Source organism: Muntiacus reevesi, chromosome 1, assembly GCF_963930625.1.
Source record: "Muntiacus reevesi chromosome 1, mMunRee1.1, whole genome shotgun sequence".
Lineage (NCBI taxonomy): Eukaryota > Metazoa > Chordata > Mammalia > Artiodactyla > Cervidae > Muntiacus > Muntiacus reevesi.
This window is the reverse complement of record NC_089249.1, coordinates 35,518,163-35,531,173: the sequence shown is the minus strand read 5'-3', so window position 1 is coordinate 35,531,173 and position 13,011 is coordinate 35,518,163. Positions and strand designations below refer to the sequence as shown.

General features: G+C 38.5%; 1 protein-coding gene across 3 annotated transcripts in view; it reads left to right on the top strand.

The window, feature by feature from the left end:
- The window catches only part of PLEKHA5 (pleckstrin homology domain containing A5), a 248,753-nt gene that overhangs the window by 231,660 nt on the left and 4,082 nt on the right, over positions 1 to 13,011 (top strand). For all 3 annotated transcript variants that reach the window (XM_065940689.1, XM_065940675.1, XM_065940681.1), the window contains 5 exons: positions 1,511 to 1,629; positions 8,487 to 8,696; positions 9,544 to 9,684; positions 10,154 to 10,278; positions 11,942 to 12,087. In XM_065940689.1, the coding sequence (XP_065796761.1) occupies positions 1,511 to 1,629; positions 8,487 to 8,696; positions 9,544 to 9,684; positions 10,154 to 10,278; positions 11,942 to 12,087 (741 nt within the window). The remainder of the gene's footprint in view (positions 1 to 1,510; positions 1,630 to 8,486; positions 8,697 to 9,543; positions 9,685 to 10,153; positions 10,279 to 11,941; positions 12,088 to 13,011) is intronic.

Sequence of the window (13,011 nt, the reverse complement as noted above, 5' to 3'; positions counted from 1 at the left end):
TTTAAATCATAGTAGACAAAAACTGGAAGCAGTCACATAATCTGTCAAGAGAGTATGAATAAACAATTTTTTTACATTCTTCAGCAAAAAAATCATAGATATACTTACTCATAAAAACTGTACTGTCTGAAATATGTTCTCTCAAAGTTCTTCCTCTTTTAAAATTTGGGTTTGTTTTTTTTTAAGTGTAATCCTAAAAATTTTAAAAATGTTAAAAATTTTAAAAAGTATAATAGGCTCTCATCTGAATAAATTGTCTGAAGTATACAGATCAATTACAGTGTAATTTATTTTGTACCACATGACTTAAAATAGAGCTCTTAAAAATGGATCACAGTTGTAAACCAATTATCCTTCAATTGAAAAAAAAATGGACCATTGACTGGCACAACAGAAAAGTCTTTTATTTGCTTTATAAAATTACTTGTAACATAGCAGTCCAGCTCTTCACATTCTCAAATACACAATTCTAATAAACACACAGTTTCATAATATTTTAGCTTGATTCAGCTGCACATTGTTTGGTTCTTAACCTACAGGGGCTGTGAATGGTTGACCACTATCTGGTTTTAGTGGGAAAAATAAGATTTCATTTTTCTGTTGATACTTATTTCATGTAACGTTAGTGAGCCCCGAGAGAGTGATTTTTTTTTTTTTCAACAAACCATCAAGATTTGATTAATTCCTTCTTTTACTTGTGTCCTCCATGGACAATAGTGCGCATCTTCTTCTTAAACAAGCCAACTATGATACAAACAAGTGAATACATTTTCTGTTAACCGACCACTAGCTTTTATTGTTATGTTAATGATTTTGTGTGTGCAGCTGTGTGTTGTTTTCTAATTATAAAAGTAGTATGTACTTATTTTAGAGATTTTCAGAAATGCAAAAGAAAAGTTAACTTCAATTACCTATAGTTAACTTTCCTTAACATTGTTAGTAGATTCTTTATTGAGTTAGTGCAGTGTGATTGAAAGAGATCAAATGAAAATGAAGGACATTTAGGTAAATGACTACCTTCTGACATTAACTTTGCTCATCTGTGTGAGAGGATTAGATTAAGGTACTTTCAGCCTCTGAAAATAATTGTAAATATTTCATGAAGAAGGAGAGCAACAACAGGAAAAGCAGAAACCCCAGCCATGATGCTGCTGAGCTGTATGGATATGAAGAAGTTCATTAACCCAGAAACTGAATTTCCTTTACCTTCTTGTCTTTACAGAGTTGTTGTGAAGATATATGATCCATTATTACTGAATTTTTATAATGTTTTAATGTCATCTGTTATACAGTAGAACTTTATTTCTAAATAAAACCCTAAATTTGTCTGGTTAGCATCATTGCCGGCTTATAGATAAAATGACTAATGAGAGGTTATTATGTTTCCCTGTCTCTTTTCAAACAATAAATTTGCATTCTGATTTTAAAAGTCTCAGAAACTGAATAGATCCAAAGAGAGCAGTGTCATGTGAATATGTTTTATAGAACTTACTGCTCTTTTTATTTTTAGGTTCCCACTTTCCTGTTGGAGTAGTCCCTCCAAGAACAAAATCACCAACACCCGAATCTTCGACAATAGCCTCATATGTAACGTTAAGGAAAACTAAGAAGATGATGGATTCAAGAACGGTATTTAACTATCCATTAATTTCTAGAAGGACTCTGAAACCTATTTATTGCCACATTTATGTGCGTTTTAATTTTAGGGGATTGTTTTGGAAATTATTTTTGGCACACCACACAGCCTGCAGGATCTTACTCTCCAATCAGGGATCAAACCCATGCCCCCTGAAGTGGAAGTTTGGAGTGCTAACCACTAGCCCACCAGGGAATTCCCATCAGAACTTTTTTTTTACATATTCTAAGAAAAAATTAGCAGTCTTAATTTCTAAAATTATATTCAGGGAATTAGCACCTCAGGAAACCCTGGTGGCACAGTGGTACCATGCCCCACCAGGCATGACACCTGCCCGTACAGGAGGTGTGGGTTCAGTGTGCCTGCCCGTACAGGAGACGTGGGTTCAATGGACCTGCCCGTACAGGAGACGTGGGTTCAATGGACCTGCCCGTACAGGCGACGTGGGCTCAATGCGCCTGCCCGTACAGGAGGTGTGGGTTCAATGGGCCTGCCCGTACAGGAGACGTGGGTTCAATGGACCTGCCTGTACAGGAGACGTGGGTTCAATGGACCTGCCCGTACAGGCGACGTGGGCTCAATGGACCTGCCCGTACAGGAGACGTGGGCTCAATGGACCTGCCCGTACAGGAGACGTGGGCTCAATGGACCTGCCCGTACAGGCGACGTGGGCTCAATGGACCTGCCCGTACAGGAGACGTGGGCTCAATGCGCCTGCCCGTACAGGAGACGTGGGTTCAATGGACCTACCCATACAGTTCCTGGGTGGGGAAGATCCCCTGGAGGAGGGCCTGGCAACCCACTCCAGTATCCTTGCCCGGAGAATCCCATGGACAGAGGAGCCTGACGGGCTACAGCCCATGGGGTCACAGAGTCAGACACGACTGAAGTGATTTAGCAGCCAAGCAGTTAGCACCTCAGAGTTCAGGCCTAATTTAGGTTTTCTTTGCTCAGACGCCACATGAAGCTTTTAGTGACCAGTTTGTAGAATCTGTTCTCAGATAACTGCTCCTTGACACCTCTAAGAATTTCCTTAAGAAAGTAATAAACACATTCTGTAGTCACCCAAGCTGATGGCCCGCCTGAGTTTTCAGGCCCTTTCTGCTGTGGGAGACTTAGACTTTGCTAGTCCTCTGGTTAAAATGAGAAATGTGAATTAAGAAAGAAGGAAATCCTCTATTTCACACTTTCATCTAAGATCCATTTAATTCAAACTGACTTTTCACTAGTCTAACCTTAATCTTCTTGGGAAGATTCCCAGAGGATTTAAATCACTTCCCAAAGTACTCTCTAGAAATTTGGATTGCAAAAGAACTTTTACTTTTCACCTTTTTTTTTCCAACTTTTCATCTTTATAAATTCTATTTATTTGGTATGAGATAAAATGATAAGAAAAGACTGAAAAGTACAACAAATGATGATTATTCTTGAAAGATACTAAAGAAAAGTACAAAGTATATCCAAAAAATTCTGATAAATTTATAAGAAATATAATGGTTCTGTAATACTATTGTTCGTAGAGTTAGATATTTTTTAGATTAAAAGGGTGTTTTCTTTGAAAATAGTAATGTAAACTAAGTCAACAGAAAAAAAACAACGTAAAAATGCATGTTAAGAACAAACAGAAAGATATTAGTGGGTTTATATTATTCTAAAACTACCTTTAAAAGTTAAAACTACCTTTAACTAACTTAAATACTGGGCTTCCCCAGTGACTTGGTGGTAAAGAATCTGCCCTGCCAGTAGAGGAGACGTGGGTTCCATCCCTGGGTCAGGAAGATCCACTGGAGGAGACATGGCAACCCACTCCAGTACTCTTGCCTGGAGAATCCCATGAACAGTGGAGCCTGGTGGGCTACAGTTCGTGTGGTTGCAAAGAGTCGGATATGATTGAGTGACTAAACAACAACAATCATAAATGCTAGGAGAAAGACATATGTAAACAAACACTGGGGGGAAAGTATAGAAGAATATAGTTGCATAATACTTTACTGGGAAGTCCTTTATAAACTATATATATGCCAGGAGAAAATACTTGCAATTTACCAGACAAGTTCCATAATATATGATGAATGAATATAAATCAGTTATTCATAGGGTTTCTTTAAATGGAAAATGTACAATAGTCGTAATTCACAAGTAGATGAAAATGACTCAACTCTGATGATCATTTTTAAAGTGCTGACTGAAACCCCAGTGAGATACTCTTTTCTAGTTACATGGGAGAGAAAATGTAAAAATTAATAATATTTTGCTTTTTAAAAGAATAGAGTAGATTTGTATAATATAATTTGGAAAAGGAAGTTTCAGAGAGACAGCACTTTTTCACAAACACAGAAAACTAGGAAGAATACATGTTTGTTGTGTATTACTAAAAATAATAGTGCTAAAGTAGCCAACATCCTAATTAGTATCTAGAATTTACTCTTTTTAAAGGGGAAGGGATAATTAGGAAGTTTGAGATGGTTCTATACAAACTGCTATATTTAAAATGGATAACCAACACAGACCTACTGTATAGCACATGGAACTCTTCTCAATGCTGGTGTGCCAGCCTGGATGAGAGGGGAGACTGGGGGAGAATGGATACATGTATATGTATGACTACATTGTTCACCTGAAACTACCACAACATTGTTAATCTGGCTGTACGCCAATACAAGATAAAAAGTGTAAAGTTTGACGAAAAAGAAAAAATATATATATACTTTTTTTTTTCCTGCAAAAACAAATGTTTTCATTTACAAGTAAATGGGAAGCATGATCATTTCTGCACTTTCATGCTTTTCAGTTTTCATTTCCCTTTTAATTTCTACATGAACTCTTTTAAGATATTCTGTACAATAGAATACAGTTCTAGAGCTGTGACTGCTGCCCGGCAGACACATTTCATTTTTATTTATTTATTTTTTTGGCTGTGCTGGGTCTGCACTGCTACACACCAGCTTTGCCTTTGCTGTGCATGGGCTTCTCTAGTTGGGGCACGCAGGCTCTCGAGTGCACGAGCTCAGTAGTTGTGGCATACAAGCTCAGCTGCAATATGTGGGATCTTAGTTCCCCAACCAGGGATCGAACCTGGCCCCCCTGCATTGGGAGTGTGGAGTCTTAGCCACTGGACTACCAGAGAAGTCCCTGCAGACACATTTAGGTTGCAGTGGAGAGAAAATGATCTTGGCTCTTATCCGGGTATATTGCTTCTCACCATGCGCCTGGTTGCTCATTTGTGTCCGACTCTGTGAACCAATGGACTGCCAGGTTCTTCAACTGCTTAGTCACAGAAATACTTAACCTCTGCCCTGAGTTCTTTCCAAAACTCTAGCAACTCCACACCACCATCCTCGTCAGTCTTTAGCAGTTGAGTCCAGAGGACACAAAACACCTATGCACTCTCTCCTGTAGATCTTCTGTTCAGTTCAGTTCAGTCGCTCAGTCGCGTCCGACTCTTTGCGACCCAACGAACCGAACCGCAGCACGCCAGGCCTCCCTGTCTGTCACCAACTCCCAGAGTTTACCCAAACTCATGTCCACTGAGTCACTGATGTCATCCAACCATCTTATCCTCTGTCGTCCCCTTCTCCTCCTGCCCTCAATCTTTCCCGGCATCAGGGTCTTTTCAAATGAGGCAGCTCTTCACATCAGTTGGCCAAAGTATTGGAGTTTCAGCTTCAACATCAGTCCTTTCAATGAACACCCAGGACTGATCTCCTTTAGGATGGACTGGCTGGATCTCCTTGCAGTCCAAGGGACTCTCAAGAGTCTTCTCCCACACCAGGTTCAAAAGCATCAATTCTTCTGTGCTCAGCTTTCTTTATAGTCCAACTCTCACATCCATACATAACTACTGGAAAAACCATAGCCTTGACTAGATGAACCTTTGTTGGCAAAGTAATGTCTCTGCTTTTTAATATGCTATCTAGGTTGGTCATAACTTTCCTTCCAAGGAGTAAACATATTTTAAGTTCATGGCTGCAACCACCATCTGCAGTGATTTTGGAGCCCAAAAAATAAAGTCTGACACTGTTTCCACTGTTTCCCCATCTATTTGCCATGAAGTGATGGGACCAGATGACATGATCTTAGTTTTCTGAATGTTGAGCTTTAAGCCAACTTTTTCACTCTCCTCTTTCACTTTCATCAAGAGGCTCTTTAGTTCTTCACTTTCTGCCGTAAGGGTGGTGTCATCTGCATATCTGAGGTTATTGGTATTTCTCCTGGCAATCTTGATTCCAGCTTGTGCTTACTCCAGCCCAGTGTTTCTCATGATGTACTCTTCATATAAGTTAAATAAGCAGGGTGACAATATACAGCTTTGACATACTCCTTTACCTAATTGGAACCATTCTGTTGTTCCATGTCCAGTTCTAACTGTTGCTTCCTGACCTGCATACAGGTTTCTTAAGAGGCAGGTCAGGTGGTCTGGTATTCCCATCTCTTTCAGAATTTTCCAGTTTGTTGTGATCCACACAGTCAAAGGCTTTGGCATAGTCAAAAAGCAGAAATAGATGTTTTTCTGGAACTCTTGCTTTTTCGATGATCCAGCAAATGTTGGCAATTTGATCTCTGGTTCCTCTGCCTTTTCTAAAACCAGCTTGAACATATGGAAGTTCACAGTTCACATATTGTTGAAGCCTGGCTTGGAGAATTTTGAGCATTACTTTACTAGCATGTGAGATGAGTGCAATTGTATGGTAGTTTGAGCATTCTTTGGCATTGCCTTTCTTTGGGATTGGAATGAAACTGACCTTTTCCAGTCCTGTGGCCACTGCTGAGTTTTCCAAATTTGCCGACATATTGAGTGAACCACTTTCACAGCATCATCTTTTAGGATTTGAAATAGCTCAACTGAAATTCCATCACCTCCACTAGCTTTGTTTGTAGTGATGCTTCCTAAGGCCCACTGACTTCACATTCTAGGATGTCTGGCTCTAGGTGAGTGATCACACCATCGTGATTATCTGGGTCATGAAGATCTTTTTTGTACAGTTCTTCTGTGTATTCTTGCCACCTCTTCTTAATATCTTCTGCTTCTGTCAGGTCAATGCCATTTCTGTCCTTTATCGAGCCCATCTTTGCATGAAATATTCCCTTGGTGTTTCTAATTTTCTTGAAGAGATCTCTAGTCTTTCCCATTCTATTGTTTCCCTCTATTTCTTTGCATTGATCAATGAGTAAGACTTTCTTATCTCTCCTTGCTATTCTTTGGAACTCTGCATTCAAATCGGTATATCTTTCCTTTTCTCCTTTGCTTTTTGCTTCTCTTCTTCTCACAGCTATTTATAAGGCCTCCTCAGACTGCCATTTTGCTTGTTTGCATTTCTTTTTCTTGGGGATGGTTTTGATCCCTGTCTCCTGTACAGTGTCACAAACCTCTGTCCATAGTTCATCAGGCACACTGTCTATCAGATCTAGTCCCTTAAATCTATTTCTCACTTCCACTGTATAATCATAAGGCATTTGATTTAGGTCATACCTGAATGGTCTAGTGGTTTTCCCCACTTTCTTCGATTTATGTCTGAATTTGGCAATAAGGAGTTCATGATCTGAGCCACAGTCAGCTCCCGGTTTTTGCTGACTGTATAGAGCTTCTCCATCTTTGGCTGTAAAGAATATAATCAGTCTGATTTCAGTGTTGACATCTAGTGATGTCCATACATGTTTAATCTCTAAAATTTCTGTTATATCAAATAAGCTAAAATTTCCTTATGACAGTTATTGGTGTACTTAGTAAGAAAGTGAGATAAGAACTGGTTGTTTAATGTGACTGATATTTTTAAACCATTCAGTAAATCATAAAAGTGAGCCATGTAAATGTGTGTGTGTGTATATATACACACACACACACACACACATATATATAAAATATAGCCATCTGATTTATAGAAAATAAATTCTTCCATAGTTTTATTATTGCCCATAAACTAAGAATGTCTTCTCTACCAGCCTTTTCACAGTAAAAAAAAAAAAAAAAATGTGTGACTTGAAACATTGCATTTTTTATTATAATAAAAGAAATTACTGAGGGACTTCCCTGGTGGTCCAGTGGCTAAGACTTCACTCTCCCAGAGCAGGGGGCCCAGGTTTGATCCCTGGTCAGGGAACTAGAACCCACATCCCACTATGAAAATCTTGTGCGGCATAGAAAAGAAAAGTTAGTGATATTTAGAAGCTATGCCTCTTTTTTCTCCTAATTTGAGTTTTATACAATTTCCCATTTTAGAACCGTGAGGTAGGATCACTTCAGAGCTGCCATACCCTTTGGTATTTTTTTTTAAAACAAGTAAATACCTTCCTTAAGTTCCTCTTTTCTCCCCTACCTCCCACTTCTCTTGCTTTCCATCACTGCTCATGCATCAGTGCACTCATAAAGTAATCTGCCTTTCTGGTGTAATGTAAATGACATCTAAACCTGCCACTTTAGGTTTTGCCAACAAAATAAATGCATTTTAAAACTTTTTTTTTTAATTAAAAAAACTTATTTTTGTGCTGCATCTTCTTGCTTCTTTTTTCAAGGGCTTTTCCCTAGTTGTGGCGATCAGGAGCTACTCTTGATTGTGGTGCAGGGGCTTTTCATTGTGGCGGCCTCTCTTGTTGTGGAGCAGGGGTAGTAAGGCCTGCATGCTTCAGTAGTTGCAGCTCAGGAACTTTAGAGCAAGGACTTTTGTGGTACAGTTGCTCTGTGCCACGTGGGATCTTCCCAGACCAGGGAATGAACCAGGTCCTCTGCATTGGTAGGCAGGTTCGTATCCACTCTGCCACCAGGGAAGTCCAGTTTAGAACTATTTTTTATTTTAACATACTTTTCAGAAGTTGCCCTATATTCAGGATTCATCTGTTTATTTTCCATTTAAAGGAACGACCAAGAAGTGCAGTGGAACAGCTCTGTTTGGCTGAAAGCACTCGACCTAGGATGACTGTGGAAGAACAAATGGAGAGAATCAGAAGGCATCAACAAGCATGCTTAAGGGAAAAGAAAAAAGGATTAAATCTTATTGGTGCTTTAGACCAGTCACCCTTACCAAGTCCTTCAAACTTAAGGGAAAATCCATTCAGGATTACCCAGGTATATATATCAGTTGTTTTTACTCATTCTTGTGGGTAAATCTAATATCACTTGAATCTTAGAATCATAGACTTACATGGTAGATGGGTTTTTAAATATTGGAAACATAGATAGTTATATTATTTAACTCTTATGATATGCCAAGACAGCTTAGTAAAATGGAAATAGCCCTGGGTTCAAAAAACCTGGGCTAAATTACTTGTTGCCCTCCTATTGGTTGTAAACTTAAACTCCTCTACTATAAATCAAATAAAGACACAACCTGTTCTGTATATGTCACAGAAATACTAAAAAGATAAAATTTGCTTTCAACACATGTAAAATGCCATGTAAGATAGTCCCCAATTCCCCTCCCAATAAAATGTGCAATACTCTGTATCCTAATTTAGCCTGACCTAAATTATAGCAGGGGAGAGCTTCAAAATAAAAGTTGTACTGTGCAGCACATTTTAACTTCAGTCTTATAAAGAGACAACATTCCATCTCTTATTAATTGTTTGCTGGTTATCCTGATTCATAAATCAGAGCAGACTAGTGAGCCTTTCCAGAGGCTTCAGTCGGTTGATCCCTGTTGATGTGAACTCACTGAAGGTGCCTCCCCATCATCATGGAAATCTCCTCTTAGCGTAGTTGGAGAGCAGGCATTTCTAGGAGAGGTTAACAGTTAAGTAATTGTACATTCTACACATTACCAAATAGACGATTAGTATATATAAGATGCCTCTGTTGTTTCTCATAAGGAAACCTTGCAAATGAAGGGCCAAAAAAAAAAATTAGCAGGTACTACCTAGAAACTACACATACCTGTATAGTATGAATCTAAAAGTACTGCCTATATGTTGAACAGGCTCGAAGAAAGGATGATAACTCTAAGGAACTGGATGCTGCCATCAGAGAAAATGACATGAAGCCAAACCATGACACTCCTGCCACAGACACTGTTCAACTAAAAGAAGCTGAACCTCAAAATATGGATTTCAACGAAGAGGTAGAGAGATTATTTTAGGACACATATTCCAAAGGGATAGATTTTTTAAGATGAGATCAGGTGGGAAGGTTGAAGATAGTTTTGTGTGGCATTCTGTCACAGAGGATGCAGATCTCAGGGAAGTGACAGGTTTCATGTAACTCGATCAATATATTCAGCCACTTCAAAAACTGGGTTAATTGAAAACTTAAAACATGATCAGTCAAGGCTGGAATAAATTACCATTACTCCAATTAAAGAATCTTTAATCCCAAAGCAGCTAGCTAATGGCAGTGTACTTTTTGTCCTTCTGATGTAGGAAAGGATATCACTATTTTTAATATACTTGATTTTAAAATATATTTCAGTAAATATTTGATATGGTGTTTAATAAACTTTTATTTGGGAATCATTCTAGATAATTCACTCATATAGCAAATATGGTAAAAAAAAAAATCATTTGAAAAAGCAAATTTTTCTTCTTCCATAGTTTAAAAAAACTGAAAATGTTTTTTCTGAAACACTTTTCACACCTGAGCCAAATGGAGTGAATTCTGAGGAAGTGATGGATAAAGAAGGAGACAAAAAAGAGATGCCTGAGCATGTGCCATACAGGTAATAATTAGAGAAAACAAACAAGCAGACAAAGGGATCATTCATTCACTAAATTAAATTCACCTGCTTAAAAATGGTAAACTTCATGGTCAGAGTTCTTAGATGCCAGTCCCAGAATATCTACATACAAGCTGTAAGATCTTAAGCAAGTTACATAACCTTCCTAAATGCAAGTACCTCATCTGTAAAAATGAGGGTAATGGTAGTAACCATTTCACAAGTGTGTTGTAAGGATTAAATAAGAAAATACAAGTGCAGCACTTAACTCTGTGCTAAATACCTAGGAAGTGATCAATAAATACCTTTAAAATATTTTTTTAGCTTTTTATTTTACACTGGAGTATAGCTGATGAACAGTATTGTGACAATTTCAGGTGGACAGCAGAGGGACTCAGCCAGACATGTATGTGTATCCATTCTCCCCCAAACTCCCTTCCCATCCAGTCTGTCACGTAACATTGAGCAGAGTTCCCTGTGCCATTCAGTAGTACTTTGTTGGTAATCCATTTTAAATACAGCAGTGTGTACATATTGATCTCAAACTTCCTATCTCTAGGCACACAAGCTGTAGCAAAGTAAGCACCTTATCATTGTCTGTATAATGACAGATATTGATCAGCTGTCTAAGCTGTCTGATAAGCATTCCAAAAACTATAGTGATTTTCTGTTTATTTTTTAACTGTATTTGTTAACTAGCCTTTTTAAATGTATAATCTCAATCTCACCCTCCATAAAAACATTCTCAATGCTGGAAAAGAGAAATACTGTGTTTTCATGTAATAGAAGTGCCTTTATCTCTGAAAAGAATAGCAGAAGTGAATCTGGGGTCTTTTAGTTTGTGTTTTGTTTCATTTACTCATTTATTTTTGGCTGCACTGGGTCTTCATTGCTGCTCTAGGACTGGCTGTAGCTGTTTTGAGCAGGGCTCCTCTTTGTGGCGGAGCTCCGGCTTCTCACTAGAGTGACTTCTCTCGTTAGACAGCATGGGTTCTAGGCTTGTGGGCTCAGTAGTTGTGATGCACAGGCTTAGTTGCCCCGAGGCATGTGGGATCTCCCTGGATCAGGGATTGAACCCATGTCTCCTGCATTAGGAGGCAGGTTCTTCACCACTGAGCAGTCAGGGAAGCCTTGGGGTGGTATATTTTAGATTAAAGTAGACATTAAGGGACTTGTCAGGCAAATATAATCAGACTTCGTTTGGATCCTGATTTAAACAGGTAACTCTTATGATGTTATAAAGCAGTTGAAATCATTTGAATACTGACTGGGTATCTGATGGTATTTACAGATTGAGTGATATGTCCTTAATCTGCTTGAAAATAATTTGGGGAGCAGACTGAGGGTTTAGAATGAAACAAAATTGACAAAATGTGGATTTAAAAAAATTTTGAGCAAAATGTTAGCAGTTGTGAAGTATAGATGGCGACATCGTTTCTGTGAAGATTTTTCATAATACTAAGTTGGAAGAAAAAAATTGCATTCTAATATAACAAATTTGGGGGACTTCCCTGGTAAGCTAGTGGTTAAGACTTCACACTTTTAACACAGGGGGTGTGGGTTCAGTCCCTGATTGGGAACCTAGGATTCCACACACTCTGCAGGCAAAATAATAATAATAGATTAAAAAATAACAAATTTTAAAATACCTTTCTATTTTCATTAGCCCTCAAGAGGAGTCACAGATCCCAAATCATAAACCAGAAGGCCCCCCTGCAGAAGATACAAAGGACGATATTCATGAGCAGGAAGAAAATGTTCTTTCTTACGAACTAACTCCTGAGGCTTCTAGAGGAAATCAGACAATGGCAGGTAGATATTACCCGTTTCCTAACCGCTGCTTCCTCTGAACCTCTGAATTTATTTGCCATATGGAGACTCTAGCAAGGGGGCTACTCGGGGACATCAGCTGCAGACTCAGAGGTCTTCGCCTTCCCACACCTGCATGGTCAGGAAGACTGCTGCTACTCAGAATCCCAGGGCCAGTCCTTTCTCAGCAGCCAGAGCTGCCCTCTCTCTGACTTGGACGTCACTTCCTTCTTTTTGTTTTTTTGATCTTAACCTTAACACATACCTTAAACTTTTTTCTAAGAAGGTCTTTTACTACTTGGAAATTTTACCTATTTCTCTGACATTGCATTCCCAGAGTATTCATAAACCTCTCCCCCTCTGGGAACCCTGGGAGATTGAATATCTAAACTATTAATAGTCAAATGGATTTACTTACTTAGCTCCTACCATAATCCAATCTCTGATAGTAAATCCATATCTCTGATAGTAAAAGATCATGATCTGTATAGCATGTCCAAAAAAAAATACATTTTTGTCTATGCTATTCTTTTATACTTTCTGAATTCTTCAAAATCTTTTTTCTTTTTTAATGATTTTTGGCAAGGAAAAGGGGGTAGGAGAATCATACCACTAGTATAAATCATCAACTTTCCTTCTCAATAGTCCATAAGCAAAATCTATTCTTAGTAATCCTTTCTCTGCCTCCCACCCCCCACCCCTAGTCTTTTTGCAGAAGGGTAAGCACAATGAAATTCAATTACCTAGGACAGTTCTTAAGAGCATTTTTTGTATCTTATATACCTGTAACATGGAAATGTATATTATCAGCCATGTTCCTTTGTAACCAATATGAAGCACTGTCTTTTCCTTGTCTCTTATCACTTTAAAGGCAATGTGCATGGGCATTCTCATTTTTTACAAAAAATTATCATTGGTCACATCAGG